This window comes from Phodopus roborovskii, unplaced genomic scaffold, assembly GCF_943737965.1.
Source record: "Phodopus roborovskii unplaced genomic scaffold, PHOROB, whole genome shotgun sequence".
NCBI classification, from domain to species: domain Eukaryota; kingdom Metazoa; phylum Chordata; class Mammalia; order Rodentia; family Cricetidae; genus Phodopus; species Phodopus roborovskii.
The window spans coordinates 17978732-18000963 of NW_026126541.1; the positions used below are offsets into that span (position 1 = coordinate 17978732).

Genomic DNA, 22232 nt, shown 5'->3' on the forward strand with positions numbered 1-22232 from the left:
AGCTCACATCCCACAATGTTCAGCCAGCCATAATCCGAGCTAAAGTTCACTCCTTGGGAAATCTAATGTGTGTGTGAGGGGGGGGGTGTTTGGTGCTGGAATGTGTGTGGCTGGAGCCCAGTGTCCCAGCCCAGGCAGCAGGCTCTGCCGGAGCCCCAAGAGGGATCCCAGCCAAAGGGACCAGGAATCCCCAGCCACCAGCAGTACCAGAGAATGGAATGTGCTGCTGGGGTGTTGCTGTAGGGAGGTGAGGTCACTGGGAGCTGGGGAAGGTAGTGGCTCCCTCCACAAGGCCACCTCTGTTCTGCTAGGGCCCAAAGGGGGTGGTGCTTAGTGGGCAGCCCCTTCTTGTTAGCTCAGTGGCTAGCTCCTTAGAGAGTGGGGGCCAGAATGTGAGCGAGCTGCCCAGAATGTGACCTTTACCCAAAGCCCCTTAGGCCATGGCTGCTATGAACACCTGCAGCATAATTCCCATGCCATTTTGGGTCCATTTGGGTCACTCAACCTCCCTGTGCCTCTATTTACCCCTTTAAAACACCCACCAATTAGACACTGCACTGCAGGACGTTAAAATGAACTACTGGCTGGGCATGCTGCCTGGCAAAGTGATGCATGAACAGGGCCAGCTGTGCGAACAGACACAGACCTCTGGAAAGGGGATGGAAATGGAGCAGCACCTGGCTTCGGACCCAAAGGGGACAGGAGACCCCACAGTCACCACCTGCTCCAGGTCTGCCAAGACTTTCCAGCATCATCAACACACCGACCCAAGCCAGGCTGCAGCCAGGCCTCCCGACCAGCCCTGCCAGGGGCCAGGACTGTAACTTGGCTATCTGTCCCCTGCTCCTGGATGCCCAAGGTCAAACTGGCACGGGTCCAGTTCCACAAAAGCCGTCTGTTGTCCCACTTTGAATTCTCTGTAGCCCGGGCTCCATGGTGACGCTGTCACCCAGTCCTGCCGAAGTCTGGTGGCTCCACATTTAAAGACAGCGTCCTCATCTCTTCTCACAGGGACCTCCAGGAGAGACAAAGGGCAAAACCCCTCTTCTCACATCTGTGATGACACCAGATAGACCGGGGAGTCACCCTTCCTAAGCAGTAACAGTCACCTTTCAACCAGATGGTATCAACTGCTTCAAAATGCACTCCGGGACTCTCCCTGACACTCTCCTTTAAAAGGTGATTTTAAATTATTCTCTGGCTTAAAAGAGGAAGAAAAAAGATGGCAGCTGTAAGGACACAGGACAGAGGTGCGTGACCCCTCTGAAGGCTGCAGGATGGTAACACTACCGTCTTACTGTGAGGAGAACTGCCTACCTCCTGGGCCTGTCACTGGCTCTAACACAATGTGTGCAGTACCCAACACCCAGTAACCACCCAGCCTATCCCGGATCACAGGGGTGACCGCACCTCACATCTTCAAGCAACCTCTCCTACCAGCTCTCAGCCTCCTGCAGTGCTGGCCCTTTCTGGCTTTCTTTCTCGGGAGGGATTAGCTACAACCTTTCCATCGCAAAGCCTGCACTGTTTAATATTTAAATTCTGATCCCAACCTCAACCCAAGGCCCTCAGTCTGGTCACAAGACAAAGTCTGTCCCCCTGTTTACAAGGTACAGCTTTCCACTGGGCCTGGCCCCCTCACAGACTGCCACAGACAGTGTGCAAAGACAAACCCCACAGCCTGCCCCTGGCAAAGTGAAAAACTTGAACAGCACGAAGAACTCCGCCCTGGCAGTGAGTATGGCACAAGGACAGGACAATAGCTTAAGCTGGGCCTTTTATTGATAATTCTCCATACGAGCTCCTTTCTGCTCTACGGTATAAATAAACACGGAGGTAAGGCTCTCACCAGGACAGAGGGTACAGCTCAGCCGCTTGGTCCCCACTGCCAAACCCTCTCTGCTCTGTGTATGGCTGATTAGCAAAGAGCACTTCGGGGCAGAGCCACTCCTTCCTCCCAGTCCGTGCTTAGGCAACAGAACAGTCCCCTGCTACAGCCCCAGAGGAAGGCCATGGCTCTCAGAAGGGTCTCAGGCAGAAGCCCTCATCGTCTTCACCCCGACCCTGCACTCCATGCTCCCAGGAACCATGAATAAATAAATAAATACTTTGAAAAGACAGGGCGGCTCCAGGGAGGGGGGCCTGAGCCAGCTCATGGCTTAAGAGGCACAGGGCCCCCTTGGCAGATCAGAGGGAACATAAAACTGACCACGTGACCTTAGCCTACACTGTTCTCCAGGAACAGCCCATCACGGTCCTACACTTTCCTGGACCTCAGAGGCCAAGGCTTTCAGAAGCTCTGCTCCACTCCCCTGGCCTCATGTTCCATGGGATAAGGGCTAGGGAGATGTGGCCGTGTGAGGGGTGCACTAGACCCAGGGCAGAGGTAGGAGTGATGTGAGGGTCCCACGGCCATCCCAGCAGAGCCGAGGACACCAGAGAATCACAGGAGATAAGAGCCTGCAGGCAGAGCTTCCCATGCTGCCATGCACTTCACACTCAAGGACATGACCAGCACCCTCATGAACTCCTGGGAACTCCAATCCCATCTCTAGAAAAGCAACAGATCCTAAGGCTATTTAAAGGGCAGAGTCCATGGTGCTCCTGCAGGCTCTCTGGGGCTTAGATGCCCAGGACTCGACAGGGAAAAACCTCTTTTGCCCACCTCGGGTCTCTTAGATCCTAAGGCCTAGTCAGTCCAGCCTTGACCATCAGAGCCCAGATGGGAGCAGGCTATGCTCAATTCTGCCCCTGGTGGACATTTCCCTGGCCAGCCCTGACGGGGTTGGGGGGGGGGGGCTCCAAGAGTTCCTCTCCATTTGGGCCTTCGAGCATCACCAGTCCAGCTGGAGGCAGCAGGGGAAGGGCAGGAAGGACCTAGCTGCAAGGCTACATTTGCCCAGCACACGCCTCAGAGGACCAGGGTTGGGAGAGTAGGGTCTACTGCTGGCCCCAGGGGGAGCCTGGCCTCCTCTTCTCTTCTTCCTCGCCCCTTCTCACTTGCTCAAGGTCTGATTACAGGAGGCACACACAAACACAGTTTCTCTCTGGGCTTCAGGAGCTGGAAAGCAAGGAGAACTCGGTGAGACGGTTCTTTGTACCCTTTAGGCTCAAGGCGCCAAGTACTGAATTAGCCTCCCCATCCTTAGACAGACCACCCACAGCCCACACCCTCCCTGACCCAGCTCACTCCCTGCCTCAGACACGACGGAGCACTGGGACTCTGATGCCAACAGCAGGCCTCTCCAGGTGCTCTATGCACTAGAAATTCTTCTGGCATCAACAAAACACTTTTTTAAATAAAATACCAGAGGAAATTTTCCCTAAACGTTTTAACGGTGGTTAAAAATTTCTGGGTGGTAAGATTACAGGATCACTTTTCTCTTCCTTTCTTCTTTATAATAATTTCTAAATTTTATAGTTAACAAGCATGTAAGATCGGAAGGAAAAAAGCTTGCACAACACCACAACACATCACAGGGCAGGAAGTGAAATATAATCCCAGTTTTCAAGAACGTGAATGCACATTCGTGCTATCTACATGCCAGCGACATACAGGCCGACACCCAACCATCCTGCCTGGGACACATGGGAGTATTTTCTTCCTTTTGCTCACCCATGGGTTTTTTTGTTTTGTTTTGTTTTGATTTGTTTTTTAAACAACAAACATGTACAGCTCTTAGGAGAGGAAGAGAAATCATTTTCATTTTGTTAAAAATGTTAACAAGGTAATGAAAATAAGATTCAACCAGGTGGTCTCTTCTGGGAGGAAAGTGGGTGCCTCAGAGAGTCACCCCCTCCTTTCCCAAGGCAACCCCCTGCACCCCTCACCTGTGGCCCCCATGGAGGACTTGGGCACCTTGAAGGAGCAGCACCGAGAGCAGAAGCTGTTCCCACAGTTGCTGCAGCTCCGCTGCAAACAAGAAACAACATCAATATCAGATGGAGCCCACCCTCAGGCACCTGACACTGAGTACCTGTCCCCTCCCCCATCATCCAATCCTGTAAGACTCAAGAGGAGCCTCGGTGGGGTGGGAATGAGACAGGACAAAACAGCCAACAGAAGGCTGGTAAGGGTGTGAGCCTGAGGCAGGGAAGATGCAGTGGCCTGAGCAAAGCCGGGCACTGGCTTCTGTGACCTGAGACTTGGCCTTCATTGATGGCTCTCCTGAGTCCAGCACAAGCACCACCCCAGCACCCCTCCCAGGACACAGCAGACTTACCCTCTTCTTCAGCACTGAGAAGGTAGCAGCGCAGCCTGCACAACTCCCTGAGAAATAAAGGCAGCGGCTCAGCTAGGTCCCAGGCCACTCAACCCGAACTGCTCCCAACTCTTCTAACTGGGACACAAGGACACCAGCCTCCAACAGCCCAGCCTCTCAGCTGGATGCAAAGAGCAAGGTCTGGATTCTGAATCAAAAGATGCCCACCCTAGGAGCAGCTGCCACCAGGCTACCCACAGCTCTGACCCTTGCACCCTCACAAGACTGAGTACCCCCCCCCACTCCCACTGACAGGCTTGGCAGACTATCAAGGCGCACCCCGTGACTCTCCTCCCTGGAATCCAGTCAAGCCGGCAGGGATCTGACTCAGGTGTCCGCAGTAAATCCCACCAAATGTGATCCTTTCAGAATGGTTCCTTACAAACGCCTGCCCACAGCGGAGGGATACATAGGGCTCCAAGAAACGTACACTCCTGCTTTCTGTCATCAGAAAATCCCATGAGGAGCTTGAAATCGGGCACCTTCCATGATGACATGGAGGGTGGAATTCTCAAGCACTGGTGACAAGCAGGAACACATGACTTTCTAAGGCACCAAGTGCAACAAGACACAGGAGCTGCAGACAGTGGCAGACAGCCAATAGCAGCTCAGATGGTGACTGCAAGTCAAGGGGGAGATACAAGGAGATCAAAGATGGAGAAAAGGGGTCTGGGGCCTGCGATGACCTAGCAGGGCTGCAATCAGCAGCAGGGACCATGTCTGTGACTCCTGGGTAACATGTTTAACCATGAAAGTCCCAAAGCTCCTTCCTAGTCTAGCCAGGACTACCCACAGCTCTGAGATCAAGGGAAGGAGACTGTGGAGCCAGGGAGACCATGGCAGAGATGTCTGAGGCAAATGTCCCTCTGCTGCTTCTGGGTCCAGAGGATCTTCCTGCCCCATCCCATCCACCTGAGAAATGGGAATAGGTTTACGAAAGGGCCCTGAGTCTGGAGTGTCTCCCAAGGCCAGGGGTCAGCAAGATATACTGACACCCAGAAGGAAACAGCAGGTCCAGGACACCTAACCCTGCAAAGGCAGCCACCACCACTCAGGGGCAGGAAGGCAGGCCCCAGAGACCCCTCAAATTCTCGAAGATAAACTCAGGGATTTCCCCTCCCTCAAACTCACTAAACTCTGGAACCTGCAATTCAAAGGCCATAGTGGCTCTCAACCACCAGCTACTCTAGGCTCTCCCTAGGACTTCAGCTGGCTCTGCTCTCAGGGCTCTAGAAAAGAGCACAGTCCCCAAGCTGTGCTCAAAGGAGACCCACCCTGCAAGCTCTGTCCTTGACCCACCCACATCCCCAAGAAAATACAAACTGACCAAACTACAACTTTGGCTTCAAGTGACCTCAGAAAACCACCATGCCAAAAAGGTACCCTTTATTGAGATAGCCAGGTCACAATGACCAAGACAGGCTCTCAGGGACAAACAGGCCCAGTGAGCACCTCCCACACAAACAGCACCCACTTACTAAGAGCCAGCCTGGCCCTGTGCTAACTCATGGCATGTATTGCCACGCTATCCACAACAGCCCAACAAGAACTCTTTTACAGAAGGGGAAACTGAGGCATGATTTGCCCAAGGACACTGGCTGAGCTAGTATTTGCTGTCAAGTTCTGCCAGCTCAGGATCACAACTCTTTGCAGCATGTGCCGAAGAATGCCTTGTCTTCCTGTCAGCTACTACTCAATAATGAGAGAAGGACATGGAAAGACCCACATTCAATCCACACTCACACTTCCTCAGACATCTGCAAATTTCCCAAGGTTCCATGGACATCTTCACAAGTGCTCATAATTCTTGGACTCTATCCCTGTGGCCCAGGTGTCCTCCAACTCCCTAAGTCCCGCCAGCCTTAGTCATATACCCCCCACCTCCAACCCATGCCTTTGGCCATACCAAAGTTGTTGGTGGGATAACGCTTGCGGAGCCGTTCTGTAAGCCGTGACACCTTGCTGCGCAGCACCTCATTCTTGCTGAGGAACCCATTGTCCTGTAGGGCCAGCTCATCCTCTGGTGGGCATGGGGTGCCCTCATCATCCTCCTGCGGGAACAGCTTATTCCAGTCCTGCTCGTCACTTAGAACAGCCCAGGTCCAGCCCAGGTCCTGCGTGCGGAGGCACCTTGGCATGGTGTGGCCCATGAACTGTGGCACAGCTAACTCAGCAACCCTGCCCAGCCCAGCCCTGCCCCTTTCACCTTGCTCCTACTTACCAGCACCACCAGGTGGGTCTCCTGCCTCCCAGGGTGCAGGGAAGAAGAGAAAACAGAGAGAGATAGCAGGAAAGGAGGAGCATGAGAGGGTAGGGGAAGCCGCTGTGCCACCCCAGCAATGAGCACTTCCCATTGGGCGAGGTTAACAGGCAAGCTCTCTGCAAGGAGCCCAGACCCAAGGAAGCTTAGAGAAAGCGTGGTGCAACTCTTTTCCCACTGGTCGTGTACAGTTCAACAGAGTGGAGGAGGAAAGGAAACATCCCTTACAACAGTCTTTTGGGCTAAGGGTTTCACTTAAGTTCCACACATTTTATAGAAACTAAGCATGAACTGTGTGCCTGGATCTAAACATGTGTTCCTTACTTGGGATATAAACAAAGATGCTTGGAAGCCTCTGCCACAGCTATCTCCACCCTCTCCAGACTCAAGCCTACAATCATTACTAACTTGAGGCAGTCTATAGCAGTCACAACTGAAATGGATACACAGGTCTGAGGGCAAGTCAGCACTGTAGCCAGGGCCCAGTAAAATTCACAAGACTCTTGCTCTTCCAACACCTCCCATTTTACAGACATAAACAGGTGAGTTTCTACTCTGAAACAAACAGCAATGTAACGGACAACAAATAAAAGCCAGAAGACCTCAGTAACGGGAGCCAATGGGGATGGGGATGTAGGGCGTGTGACATGTGCATGGGTGTGTGTGCTACAGCATACATATAAAAGTCAGGGGCAACTTCCTGTGCCACTTCTCTCCCTCCACCATATAGGTTTTGGGGACCAAACTCAGGCCATCAGGCCTGGCAACCAACATCTCTACCAGCTGAGTTACCACGTGACTTACCCAACAGGAGACAATGTCCCCTCGGCTACACTGACGGCTGCAGACTCTGAGATACTAGGAAAGTTACAAGTCTACAGTTCTAACTGGAATCCGCCCTGTTCTAAACACTGACTCCAAGAATGATTTTAAATGTTTACAAGCCAAAGAAAACACGTTTTCAAACGACCAATCTAAATCACTGTCCAAATCAAGGTTGCTGAACTTCCCCTGAACTAGCTCTTGGCCATGCAACCACTTTCTCCACCCTCCAAAAGGGACATCTATGCAACTCAGTCTACAGAAAGACAGAGGCACAGGACAGGCACCTCCTCCAGACATGCCCCCTGACATCATAACCGCAAGCCCATCGCCAGCCCAGGTGACAAACCACCAACCCCCCAACAGTGGTTTGGACAGGCTAGCAGAGCCAGCCCTGCCCTGGGCTCTCCAGACAGATGACGGGAGAAGGAAGAGGCTATGGCACGCTTTCAACCAGGGAATTTCTAGCTCAGAGCAAGTTCTGGCTTCCCACGTGGATGTTAGGGGAAAACAAAAAACACAGCTCTCAGCCCACCCAACATCTGGTCTGGTCGCAGAGGGGACTGGGAGAGGCCACCCACCTCAATTGCATCTTTGAACTCTTCATCTGGCTCAGCCTCCTCAGCTTCTTCCACACTGCCTGGCGTGAGGTCCTAGGAAGAAAGACTCTATGGCAAAAGGGAAGGTTGGTAACCCTGGTACCTGCAGTAGAGAGCCACCTGCTGAGAGCCAGTGGCCAGCTCCAAAACCCTGGCCCCAGCCCGAGGAAACTGCAAGCTGCAGGAAAGAGACACCTACAGGAAAGGGGGCCTCTAACCCCTCGGGGCAGGGCTCCAATGGGCCCGCAGTAGCCAGCAGTCACAGAGCCTGCCTGAGACTCAGCTCTGTTTCACTACCTAAGAGCCTTTGACAGCCACTCTGTGCCTCAGCCTTCTCTTGTGCCACTGCAAATGATCTCATCCTCATCCTCAAGACACACCCCACAGGGCACTTAGCACAGCACCGGACACAGAGCAAGAGTTCAGAAAAGCCCAGGCAGCTATTTTCATCACACTTATTACTAAGCATCCCAGAGACGAGGCAGGAAGAAGCTCTACAGCTTCAGCCCAAAAGCCATGACTTATAAACAAAAGGGAGGTAAAAAAGACACAAGGGGAAGACCCTCTTGCCAATGGCAGGACACTCACCTCTGTGGGTGTAGGGGCTGGTGTGCTGTCCAGCAGAGTCCTTCCCCCAGCATCCTGCAGTGCCGAGGTCTCACAGGCACGATCTTCCTGCCTGGGGTTCATTCGCCGCTGCAGACAAGCCCTATACTCAGACACCACTGCAGGGATGGTGAAAGGGTCAGAGGTGACATAAGACACAAGTGGGCTGTGGTGGTGTATATCACACCTTTAATCTCAGCACCGAGAAGGCAAAGGCAAGCAGATCTCTGTGTGTTCAAGGCCAGCCTGGTCTACATAGGGATTCCAAGTCACCAGGACTTCAAAGTGAGACCCTGTCTCAAAAAGAAAAAAAAAATTCCAAAAGAGAACTCTAGAGGGAATTTCCCAGAGACACAGTAAGTGGCACTCTAGGACTCTAGGAGTATTCTCTATCAGCACCAGTCCCTATGCTACAGAGAGTCCGCCAGAGTCAATACAGTAAGTGATCACACACTAATGACAGAGGGGGATAAACATAGAAAGGCCCAAGCAATGGGCCTCTCCAAACTGCCCAGCAGCCAGAAGCCAGACAGCAGACTCAGCAGATGTGGCAGCTACTTCGGGCGGCCACAGCGCAGGAGAAGGTGCAATTTAGGGAAAAGACCCCTCCCTTCTCTTCTAGAAGTAAGCAGTAAGCAGTGATGCATCTGCCTTACAAAAGTAGAGGGAACCCTCTAATGGCAGCCACCCAACCTCAGCACACTCCCAGAGATAACCAGTGAAAAGCTGCCCCCTTGTGGCAAGCGCAACAAACACACAGAAGCAGGAAGCTTAAACAGGTCCACAGAGTGGGCAGAGTGGGCCTCCGCCCTGCACTCAGGCTCTGTGGGGCTTACCTCGGAAGAATTCCACGTTTCCCAGAAAGAGTGTGCTGTTTAAAAGGGCGAGGACCCAGCAGAGAGGCAGCAGGTAGAGCATGCAAACCATGCCCAGAAGTGCACCATAGAACCTGGATGAACAGAAGTCCAAGATCAGAAGGGACTGGAGGGGAGCACCCAGGTGAGAAACTGCTCTGGGCACAAACTGACAAGACCTGCCCATCAAACCAGTGTAGAACTGCGGAGGAAGCAAGCAGGCAGGAGCACCAGGTTGCTGGTTCCTATCAGTGACACTGGTGAAGCCACACTGTGCCTCAAGAGGGAAGTCCACGCACTGGCTCAGCTGCCATCGCTCGCAGGGTCTGAAGTCTAGGCACAGACTTGGGCCTGAAACAAACTCTGCCACTGGTCTCTGACAAAACCCTTGGCTCTCAAGCATTATTTCACCTATAAAGTGCAGGTTAAACAGCATCTACCTCACGGGGTCACCAGGAAGGGTAAAACAATAAACAGGAACCTCTGTGCACAGGCCTAGCACAAGTGAAGCCTGGACAGACATCAGTTATAATTGCTACTGATACAGGAAAGCCTCAAAAACATGCATTCTGTTTATGCATTGATTTTATCTTTTAAGTTTATCTAAAATTTTTTTCAAAAAATTAAAACTAAGTCCATAGTAATGTTCACTATAGCCAGGTGATGGTGGCTCACACCTTTCACCCCAGCACTCGGGAGGCAGAGGCAGATGGAGCTCTGTGAGTTCAAGACCAGCCTGGTATACAGAGTGAGTTCCAGGAAAGTTTCCAAAACTACAGAGAAACCCCGTCTCAAAAAAACAAACAAAACAACAACAACAACAACAAAAACGCTTGAGTAGAGCTTATCTAAATATACACTTCTAGTCTACATTACAAAATAACACCAAAAACTTTGGTGCAACTACTTATGATGTAATTAATGAAGAGAGAGAAACTCACATATAGGTTAGGGAGGTAGCTCTCTGGCCTAGGGAACTTCAGGCTCTTGCAGAGGATCGTGATTTGATTACCAGCACCCTCAAGGTATACATACATACATACATGCAGGCAAAACATTCATATATAACACATGTATTATGTATATCATATGTAACTAACTAAACTGAGAAAAACAATCCCACAGTCAAAATGAAGCTAACAGTCCATGAGCAGCTCCAGAAGGCAGCTGACCATGAGCGCAGCTGCTATATAGCAGGGTAGTAGAACACATGGTGAGGTACTTGCCTATTAGTCTAGTTCTAGTACTATTTACCTTTTAAATGGCACCTAAACAAAAGGTGGGTGGGACAGAACCCTTTCCAAGGGAGCTGGCTTCACCTGGGGGGGGGGGGGAGACTTCAATCCAGAGTCCTACAGGGTGGAGGGTGAAAAAGAAGGGGCCCACTTACTGTGAGGACACCATGGGATTCTCCCAGTGTAGGACACGGTAGGCTGACTCACAGGTACAGCACAGGCGGGTCAGGAAGGCTTCCAGTTGGATCAAGCTGCAGATAGAGGAGTCTCTGTGAGTGAACAAGTCCTGCCCCCCCCAAACCAACCCACCCAGCCATCCAGGAGTACAGGGATTATGAGGATGCAGAGGCTGGCTTCACACAGATGGCACAACTGGCCAGCAGTGGACAGTCTGTAAACACTCCTGCTGGGAGAAGATGGCAGTGTCCCAACCCATTCCAACCCCCTTTGGGAGCCCCCTTGCTGCGGTGAAGCAGTTAAGGTCTCTCCTATTTTTTTTATTATTATTTTATTTAATACAATTGGGAGGAACCACTTTATAGAATCCATGCTCTCCTTCTACCCAAAGGGCTCATTAGAGACATGGCTGCTTTTCGAGCTGCAGCAGGGCAAGTCTAAAACAAATGTGAATATTCTGGTGTGCCACACCATAAGGCAGCACTGAAAAATGATGGGGATATAATGAAAGAACACAAAACAGCTTACAGTGGTTCCATTGGCCAAACCTAGGACACTCCAGATGGAAGGAAGGACCGTAACAGATTAGATCCCGTGGAGTGAAATAAGATTCTGTGCATTCATACTGACTACTAATGAGAAGCACACTTGCCCACTGCAGAATCAGAAAATAAATGCAAATGGAAGGGTAAACAGAGAGCCACCTCTCAACCACCATGAAACAAACTAATGAGGTCAGGACCCACCAGTGGCTTTCACAGCAGCTGAGTGAAAGCTGATGAGGAACAAGATATTTCAGTCTCAATGTATCTCTCCACAGGCTATTAACAACCAAGGGTAAACAATGATTTACAGTAGAGAAGGCGACCAAAGTTAGCATTTCCTGACATCATATGGCTGTCATATGTCAGTCCTGCTCAAAATGTATACCCTGAATCTAACAAGGAACAGAACAACACAAATTGAGGAACTTCAATAACACAGGAAGCTTGTGTTGTATCAGATATGTCAAGGTCACATGGAACTGCTCACCCCAGGTTAATAAAAAACAAAAACGAAGTGTGAGGCTGAGGTGCTTTGCGAACAAGGTCTTGGATCTAGTCTTAGCACTACAGGAACGAAAAAGCCTTCAATGTAATGTATGAGCCTCAATTGGACCCTGGTCCAGGGGAAACCAATATTAAAAAACTTCATTAATACAACTGACAAAATGTGATTATGAACTATGCAGCCAAAAAAAAAGTATTAATATATCAATATAAATATCCTAATTCTGACTGTTCTACTGGGAATTCATAAGACAATATCCTTGATCTCAGGAAATAAATGCTGAAGTATTTGAAGTAAACAAAAGGGATGTTTATAATTTTCAAATGGTTCAACAAAAAAAAAACCAGAGAGCTAAAGCCAGTATGAATGTATGTGGAGCTGTTTTCATTCCCCTTGTGCCTCTCGTCAAATACTAAAGTATTATTTCCGGGTCAGGCATACCAGTGCACGCCTGTAACCCCAGCACTTGGGAGCAGAGGCATGCAGACCTCTGTGAGTTTAAAGCCAGCCTGGTCTATATTTTGAGTTCCAGACTAGTCAAGACTACATCATGAGATCATCTCAGAAAAAAAGAAAGAAAGGAAGGAAGAAAGGGAGGGAGGGAGGGAAACATAAAAATAAATTACTTCACATTAAAAAAGTTTTGTTTGTTTGTTTTCTCATAAACCTCATTCCTGATGACTCAATTTCTGGGCATTAGCTCTGTTAGAACCCCTGTTGTATATCAAAAGCCTACATGGAGCCTGATCTAAGGAAAGGCTCAGGAAAAGTCAGCTGCCACTCAAGCCCACATGGTTAACATGCGTCAGCAGTCTTAAAGCTGCTTCCTCAAGGCACCAGCCACACCATGTTTAGGATGGTAATGATGACTAACACTGAACACCTCCTGGGTACCCAACACTCAAGCAATCTTCACAAGCATCCTCTACATAAGCCCAGCACCACATCCAATGGGTGAGGGATCAGAGGAGCAGAGAAGCAAGTGAGCTGACGGATGCTGCACAGAAGTGAAGCAGTAGGACCCAAGCCCAACTGCTGTGTGGTACTGTGACTGCATCCTGATGCTCCCGAGACTGCCAATAAAATGTGCTTTGAGTCAGAGGGCAGAGCTAGCTACTAGCTGACCAAAATTAACCACAGAGGTTTTGGAGGACTGAGGACAGATAGACAGAGGAAGTAGTAGGGCAGGGCTTAGAGAAGGTCTCAGCCCTTTTGGATTGAGGAACAAGGATGAGGGGGTGTCACTGGCTGCTTCTCAGATCATTCAAGTTCTTATCCCGCTATCTGACTCCTGATAAAGAACAATCAGATTAACACTTCACCCAGCAGTAGTTTGTGCAAGGTGGCACCTAAGCAAGACCCTTAGTGGTCCCTCTGGGGGAAAGAACATAGCTGTGAAGGCAGCTGAATCTGGAGTCTAAGTCACTAGCTAGCTAAGCCTTTGCTTTCCTCTTAAGTGGAGTATAATAATAGTGTCTGCTCAGAACCGGTAAAGAGATTAAGTAGAATGAAGACGGCAGCATGCAGTCTGGCAACTGGCTCACTCGCCCACATTCCTGGCCTCCTTTCAATACTTACAAGCTCTTCACCTCAGCCACAGCCTCAGGGCGGGAAAGGCGAACTCTCTGTAGGTCTTCCTGCCGTATGCTGTGGTACTTCCTCCGCAACAGCTCAGACTCCGGCAGCTGTGCCCGGCAAACCTCCTGAAGGTAGCCCAGCAGGGCGGGCACCGAAATCATCAAGGCACCCATGGAGTACCAGGCACCTAAAAGATCAAGAACATTGCAGGTAACCCATTAAACAGGCCCTGGAGCCTGCCCACTGATATCCACATGCTTGCTTTCTCATCTTCTCCAGGACCTGCCTGAGAGGCCTGGCCAGATCACACTGTGGGTAGGCCTCCAGATCACACTGTGGGTAGGCCTCCAGATCACACTGTGGGTAGGCCTCCAGATCACACTGTGGGTAGGTAGGGCCTCCAGATCACACTGTGGGTAGGTAGGGCCTCCAGATCACACTGTGGGTAGGTAGGGCCTCCAGATCACACTGTGGGTAGGTAGGGCCTCCAGATCACACTGTGGGTAGGTAGGGCCTCCAGATCACACTGTGGGTAGGTAGGGCCTCCAGATCACACTGTGGGTAGGTAGGGCCTCCAGATCACACTGTGGGTAGGTAGGGCCTCCAGATCACACTGTGGGTAGGTAGGGCCTCCAGATCACACTGTGGGTAGATAGGGCCTCCAGATCACACTGTGGGTAGGCCTCCAGATCTTCCTACTCTAAGGCCTGCTCAACCCAGCTTTGTTTTCCCTCATAGACCTTATCACCACACCAGGTACTATGGAGATTCTGTCTCTCCAGCAAAGATAAGTTCAAAACTATAAGCACCAGGTATGTGGTCATGGATGAGTTCCAATCTTGTTTAAGTTTTAAAATGCCCCATGTGTAGGAGAGATGGTTTAGTGTTTAACAATATGGGCTGCTCTGCCAGAGGACCTGGGTCTGACTTCCAACACCCACATTGTGGCTCATAACCCTCTGTTACTCCAGTTCCAGGGGATCCAATGCCTTCTGACTTCCACAGACCTGCACATATATAGTACACATGCAAGCAAAACACCCATACACTAAAATAAAATAATGCACACAATAGATGGCTCACTTCCACAGTCAGGATGCTGTTAGCAGTTCCCCCAAGAAAGGAAATTTAACCCTTTCTACCACTAAGGCAGACTGGAAGACTTTCTTTTGGCTTTTAGGGTAATGTAGGGGTCCTGAGGATTGAGGGATAGATAATAAGGCAGAGACAAAATTCAAAGCAGGAACTTCTCCCTTCTAACACAATATCACAATAGCAACAAAGATAGCAGTGGGCCATAATAAATGCTAGTTACACAATTTGTCCTTGAAACTGAATTTAGAACGATGTTTAGACACCACACACACACTAACATTCTAGGACATTTAATCAAAGAAAAATCAACTAAGAAAAAGAAAGCTGGGTATGATGGGGGTTCTATTTGTAACCCCAGAATCTGAGAGGCTGAGGCAGAAAAATGGGTAGTTCCAGGCAGACCTGGACAACATGGTGAGTTTAAGGCAAGCCTGAGCTACAGAGAGCCCTTGCCTCAAAAAAAAAAAAAAAAAAGCTATCCAAAACCAGATGATCCTGTGTGAAGTGGGGTAATTTTCAACCCACTGGCTCCTATGTCCCTAGGAGACAGGGAACACTGAGAATCACGCAGTGATATAAGAACCAGCTCCTCTAGACACTCTGCCCCGAATCTTTCACTCACTTCCTGAAGAGGGTGCTTGTCCTACAACTACCTGACAATTCTAACCCTGAGAGCCTGGGTCACAGCAGACCAGACGTAACAGAAACCCTTGGGAGACGCTGACACCTGGGACTTCTCATTTGCCGGAGCAGAGAAAATGACAGCTATGGGGAAAAGTGTCCCCTCAGACCCTCCCCCTGATAACCTTACCCGTGTCATGTTGGCAAATGACCCCTAACCAGGTAGAAGGCAATGGGAAAAGGGGGATGCATCCGGCAGGCGGCAAGAAGGAAGCAATACACAAGTAGGGTTGGCTACAGTCTGCCAGCTGCTGGCCTGTGTGAGGCTCGGGCTGAGCAGCACACAGGCTCTCACTCCTCACAGTGCTCATGTGGAGAGACCACTGTTACCCTCCCTTTACAGATGAGCGAAATGGAGCCTCAACCGGTAGGCTACATCATGTGTTCACAGTCTCACAGAGGCCCAGCCCTGAGAATCTCTCCAGAGCTTGTGTTCCAACACAACCAGACCTAGGAGGAATTGAACTGGCAAAGAGGTGGTCCCTCCCACATTGCTCCAACTCAGGGTTCTACCCACACACAGATTCACAAAAAAAAAAAAAAAAAAAAAAAAAAAAAAACCAAACCAAAACAAAAAACCCACTGGCTCTAGAAGTAGTTCTTACCCTCATTCAAAGTGAGGAACAAGATGTTGAGGCCCAGGCAGGTCATCAAGGAACACAAAGGCATCTGCCACCTACAACACAGAGAGTTCCGATCACAAGACAGCAACTTCTCCAGCCTGTAAGAGGCTTAGCAGCACAGACACACAGCCAAATCTGGACATGAGGAGAAGAGGGGCACAGAGAACCAAGGAGAAATATACATGGGCCTATCTGTAGGAGGGAGTCTAGGGGAGGGACAAAGAGGTCACACATTAACCCTGGGGTGACAAAGCGAGACCTGCAGAACCTTCTTCAGTGGGGAGAGCTTTCCTACCATCTGCTGGGAAACCTGGTTACTACTGCTTTGCCGTATTTTGTTTTGTTTTGAAACAGGGTTTCTCTGTAGTTTTGGAGCCTATGCTGGAACTGACTCTGTAGACTAGGCTGGCCTCACATTCACAGAGATCTGCATGCCTCTGCCTCCAGAGTGCTGGGATTAAAGGAGTGTACCACCACCGCAGGCATTTCACCATGTTTTGTAAGGCTCAGTCCTTCACAAGGGACACTGAGAAGGTTCTTCTTTTAGCATGTTCCTTTATCCTATTTCACAATTTCCTAAGACCATTATCAGCACCCTCTCCAGGCCACTTGCTGGACCACAGAAAACAATAGAAATGGGAAAAAACAAAAACCCTCAGCTCCCCAGTCTACCATCTGCACAAGGATTCATCAACAGAGGCAAATAGAAAAAAAAAAAAAAAAAAAAAAAAAAAAAAAAGGCAGAAATAGAAAAAAAAAAAAAAAAAAAAAAAACAACAACAACGTACATGTCTTTGCCCACATGGTACTTTACATCTTTACTTGTACAAATCTGACTGTTTCAAATATATGTTAATTGTAAGGAGACAAAGACTACCTACTTTACTATACTAAAGCTGAAGGGTTGGGAATTTAGCTTACTGGTAAAGTATTTGCCTAGCAAGCATAGGGCCCTGAGCTCAGACCTTATGCAGCACAGCTGTCACCCAGTAAACACAACCTGTGTGAACTGAAAAGAGATACAGACCCCACCACACAACACCACCAAATGACAATACAGAAGTCCCCAAAAAGAGGAGAGAGAAATGACTTAAATCTCCTAGGACAAGATGTTGCTGCTGCCTTAGCTATGGAAAAGGACATTTAGAACCCACTGTGGAGGAACAGGACTATAATCCCAGCACTGGCGAGGTGGAGGCAGGAGGATCAGGAGTTCAAGGTCAGCCTCAGCCAGTTAGTTGGAGGCCAGTATGGGCTATATAAGACCCTATCTCAAAAACAAGCAAAATAAAAAGGAGCAAACTAACAAAAAAAAGAGTATAAATAATAATGAAGCCGCTGACATCCATAGCCTAAGGTCAATATATACATGGTGAATTATCAGAGGAGAGAAACAAGTATCAGAAATAAGGCATCTCTTGCTAGCAAACAATGCGTCCTCATCCTGTCCTGTGTGCCCGTTTCGCCCATTTCAGGCAAAGCACAAGTTACATATACGCTGTCCTTTCTTCTGCCAGGGAGGTTGTGCCTCTTGGCACACTAACTTGTTAGGTCTGGAGGTCTGAGGACATGGGGAATCAGCTTGGAGCTGGATGGAGGGCACCTCCCCCAGCTGTAGTCTCTACATGCTGGCAGAGGGCTCACTGGGCCATGAAAGTGTTTGTCAGATTCCTTTATGCTTTTGATTGTTCTTTCTTTAGTAAAGAGGGTTTGACTGACGAGGGACCCAATCTTGGAGTTTAGCTATTGAGTCCGAAGCTACAGTAAAATGTTTAGATCAGCTGCTCTCCTTATTGGATCTCCCCAGACCACACTGTCAGCAAGAGATTACATCAAGGAGAGGGACTCTGGAAGGAAAGTGACTTGACTGGCAGGGTGCCCTTTTGACTTTACGGATGGGGTGAGTTTAGACGTATCTTTTTATTTAGGCTTACTTTTTATTTTACTTTGACCATGACGGCAGCCACCAGTGGTTCGGAGACATGTTTGGGATTGTATGTGTTTGACTTCATGAGACAGGCAAAGAATGGTACTCCTTTCCTCATAATCTTTCTTAGAAACCAAGAGCCCCAGGCCTCAGAGTTATTTTTAATTATGCTAGGTATGAAATTATTTTGAAGATGAAACCAAATGCTTTTATTAAAAGACATAAACTGGTCAGGTGGTGGTGACACACACCTTTAATCCCAGTAGAGGCAGAGGCAGGCAGATCTCTGTGAGTTCGAGGCCAGCCTGGTCTACAAAAGCCCAGGACAGCCAGGGCTACACAAAGACACCCTATCTTAAAAAAAAAAAAAAAAAAAAAAAAAAAACCTGAAACATTCAGAAATGCAATGCAAAGCCATTTATTTGCAATTTAGCATTTTTGTTTGTTTGTTTGTTTCTTTGGGAGATGTCATTATTTATATATGTTTCTCATACTGGTTAATGAATAAAGCACTGTTGGCCACTAGGAAATGAAGATAGGAGGGACTAGGACACAAGGAGGAAAGAGGAAGTAGTAAGGAGGAGTCAAGATGGAGAGTCTGGAGAAGGAAGAACTGCCAGCCGCCTCTCCCTGGTAAGACCAGGTGGAAATACATAGAAATGGGCTAATAATTAAGACAGAGCTAGCAGTAACTGGGCCAACAGCATAATATCAAATACAGAGTCTCTGTGCATTATATGGGGCTGGCGTGGCAACAGAACAAGAGCAGGCAGCAGGCAGAAAAACCATACTCGTTACAGGTATGTGTGTGGGTTTTTTTTTTTTTTTTTTTTTTTGAGACAAGGTGTCCTATAGCCTGGGATGGGCCCAAACTTGATGGAGCTAAGGATGATTATTGTAAAATACTCCTTTACACTGTGTGGTGATGTATCACTATGATTGGTTTAATAAAAACCTGAACAACCAATAGCAGTCAGGGAATATAGGCCGGACTTCCAAGCAGAGAGATAAAAGGAGATGAATAGGCACCGGAGAGACACCAGAAGACATGGAATGGAAACAGGAGGTAGAAGACAGAAGAGAGGTAAAAAGCCACGAGACAAAATGTAGATTAATATAAATAGGTTAATTTAAGTTGCAAGAGCTAATGGGACAAGCCTAAGCTATAGGCTGGGCTTTCATAATTAACAGTATGGCCTCTTGTCTTTTTTGTGGCTGGCAGCCCAAAGAAAAATCCATCTACAGATGATTTTGAACTCCTATCTCTACTTCCTAAGTGCTGAGATTATAGGTATATGTCCAAATAAAATACTTTTAACATAAATAAACCCAGGAGTTGGAGAGATGTCACTGGTTAAGATCCAGGCTCAGTTCCTATCGCTCACAACCATCTATAACTCCAATTCCAGGGCTTCTGACAGCCTTTCCCAGCCTCTGAGGGAACCAGGCAAACACATGGTGCACATAAATATATACAGACAATACATCATACACATAAAACCTTAAAAGAAAAAAAAAGAGGGGGGGGCCAACCATGGCAATGCATGCCTTTAATCCCTGCACTCCAGAGATAGTGGCAGACAGACCTCTGTGAGTTCCAGACCAGCCAGGGATACACCACATCCAAAAACACATTTTTTAAAAAAGCAAGTTGGTGCTGAAACGGTGGCCAACACTTGTACTGAGTCTGAAACAGAAAGCCTGTTAAGTCTAAGAACAGCCTAACCTACATGAGCTTCAGACCAGCCTGTGCTATATACTGAGACACTATCTCAAACAACAAAAGGAAAAGGAAGGAAAGTTAGAAAAAAGTTACAGATGAAAAACCAGGAAAATTAGGAAAAAAACTAAGAACCATAATCCTAAGTAACAAATGAAAATGGTATCCAGTTTTTCACTGGTATTTGTATGTGAGGTTTGTTTAAAATAACTTGCTGGTGAGATAGCTTAGCTGGTTGCTGCCAAGCCTGAGTCTGACCCCTAGGATCCACTGTGGAAGGAGAACCAGCTCCCAAAGGCTGTCCTCTGAACTGCACACAAATGCCACACATACAAAAGTAGCAACATAAAAATCAAAATTTTAATATTAATATCTTAATGGGGGGGACTTAATTCTGCCCAAAGCTACAGTAGGCCAATGTCCAAGGCTTTCTAGCAGTCCCCAAGAGGAGTTTATCCAGCCATAAAGAATCCTGATAAAGGCCAGGTAGTTCCTGGTTCCTGCCTTTCCTAGGGCAGGAACACAAGTAGACCTGAATAAATCCAAAGATCAAACAATGTTTCCAGAACTATTCATCATTAGAGCAGTAAAGTCAGTCCAACTACTGCCTAAGTGGCCAGAGAGGCAAGAGAGGCCACAGGAAGAGCAACTCCTGAAGTCTGTACCTTAGCAAGTATCGAACGCCATCACCTGCATCCTTCAGGGGTTCCAGGTAGATCTCCAGCCTCTTGTAGGACAGAACCAGGTTGAAAAGATCAAACGCTGTTGTCTTGGTGGGGGCAGGTGGACACTCGGAGAGAACCTCAGGCATCGCGCTAGGGCTCACCTCTGGCCCACTCAGGTCCCGATCTGACGTCTGCATCCTGTAATTATAATTCCCCACACTTACAATGCTCTTCAGTCTTCAACCCATTTCCCTTGCATTAGTTCATGTGGTACTTATAATTAAACCTGTAACGTAAGAGGGACTACACATTTCACACAGGAGGAAACTTTGTTCCCGCTGACCATCGGCAGAGTGAAGTGAACGACTCGGATATAAAGCCTGTTTTCATGAGCCTCTTCAACACAATCTTTTCCTTTCGAGAGCATATAAAACCATACTAACCAGATTGCTGAAGGAAGACAGTTGGTAATCCCAAGTGAAAAGATGTCCCGTGTTATCTTTCTCTCATCTTTATCTGGTAATCCTACTCATCCTTCAGGTGTCCGCTTAAAGAGGACAGTCTCCCTTGCTCTGGGAAGTCTTTGTCAACACCCCCGGTGTAGACTGGGAGACCCTTGCCAGGGCTCCCAAAGGTTCATGAACTCTTCCTAGCAAAACACTTATCACGCTCTTAACCCTGGCTCCACCATTCATCACTTGGAAAGGGGCAGACCGGACCCCAATCTCCCGATATAGGACGAGCCAGGGAATAAAGGAACCCTGGGCAGGCGCCTGGGATGGCGATCTGCAGGTCAGAGCCTGCAGAGGCCTCGACCACCACCACCACCACCTCCGAAGCCGCGAAAGGCAGGCCACGGCCAAGGTCGCTGGGCCGGCAGGTGGCGGCCCCCGCCCGGGAGGGAGCGCCAGACGCAGTAAACACAGGGGCGGGGTGTGACGGCCGTTACCTACCCGGACGCGGGCCCAGGGGAGAGAGGGGCAGGGACGGCCGGGGGCACCGAAGGGCCACCAAGCCCCGGAGCGTTCCCTCAGGCCCGCCCCACCCCACGCCACGCCACGCCACCTCCCCCCGACGCTCCGAAGTCACAGGTTCTACAGAACCGCCGGCCCCTCCACCTCCGGCGCTTCCGGGACGCGACTCGCCCTGCGGTGGCGCGCCCGTGACGTCATCGCGCCCGTCCCGCCTTGGGTCGGAGCTCCTCCCACCCGAGCGCAGGTGAGCGCCTGCGCGCGCTTCTCTTTTCTGCTAAGCCTTTGGCCGGCTCAATTCCTGCCATACCAGAGATGACAAATGCTCCGGGACCCTAGATCCTAAATTCCTAGGGACCGGCCCAGCTCCTAGCGTGGTGAAGCACGTTTGTAATCACAGCCCTTGGGATTCTGAGGCAGGAGTATTTCTAGTTCCCTTGGCTATGGGAGCTCCTGTCTCAAAAAAGAAGGGAGGAAAGAAGGTTTTAAAAAAAAGAAAGAAATCTTGGGTAGAAGCTCGGTGAACCTAGGAAAGGCAGAAAACACATCTTGTATGTCAGGTGCCTACAGAGACAGAATGGAGGTGGGTAGCTTCTGTCCTCAAGGTCCTGTGCAGGCCTTTCCTACCTCAGCCCTCTTTACATCTTGGGACCCAGTCATTGTCCCTTAAACCACACATCCCATGGTTTGCATTAACCAGCAGCCAGGCGATACACTAAGCTTTTTGTGCACATTCTTATCTGGTCCTCCTTCAATAACCCTTTTGGGGTTATCACTATTTCACCGATAAGGAATTTGAGTCATGGTAAGTAACTTCTTTGATGTAACAGCACAGTTCCTCTTGGGACTGGGATTTGAGCCAGATATATCACTGGATTCCAGTAACCCCAGCCGTAACACCACCCACACAAGTCTGCATCCACTGGCCTCGTCCTCCTGCTCCTCTCTTTCAAGTGCATCAATCTCAGCCAGCTGAACCCTCTCTCCCTTTACCTGCAAAGACCGCGGACTCCTGCCAACTCCTCAAATTGCCTGTCACGCCCGCCTGCCCTGCTTCTTTCCATCCAAATCCAAACAACTCAGCAGAAGTCGGATGTCTGCAGCCTT

General features: G+C 49.2%; 1 protein-coding gene across 3 annotated transcripts; it reads right to left on the reverse strand.

Annotated features, from left to right (window-relative positions):
- Nucleotides 1-2511: 2511 nt before the first annotated feature.
- Zfyve27 (zinc finger FYVE-type containing 27) lies at nucleotides 2512-21160 on the reverse strand. 3 transcript variants are annotated; one of them, XM_051199634.1, is made up of 13 exons: nucleotides 21108-21160; nucleotides 20155-20352; nucleotides 15825-15895; nucleotides 13444-13630; nucleotides 10794-10889; nucleotides 9386-9498; nucleotides 8532-8668; nucleotides 7926-7997; nucleotides 6484-6504; nucleotides 6169-6313; nucleotides 4224-4270; nucleotides 3832-3913; nucleotides 2512-3061 (listed from the first exon to the last, which is right to left on the reverse strand). In XM_051199634.1, exons 2-13 carry the CDS (start codon nucleotides 20349-20351, stop codon nucleotides 2997-2999), a joined length of 1233 nt encoding a protein of 410 aa, XP_051055591.1. In that variant the 5' UTR covers nucleotide 20352; nucleotides 21108-21160; the 3' UTR covers nucleotides 2512-2996. The 3 variants fall into 3 exon arrangements, with proteins under 3 accessions (XP_051055591.1, XP_051055590.1, XP_051055592.1); XM_051199633.1 differs by lacking the exon at nucleotides 21108-21160 and adding an exon at nucleotides 20598-20754; XM_051199635.1 differs by lacking the exons at nucleotides 6484-6504; nucleotides 21108-21160 and adding an exon at nucleotides 20598-20754.
- Between the last annotated feature and the right edge of the window lie 1072 nt (nucleotides 21161-22232).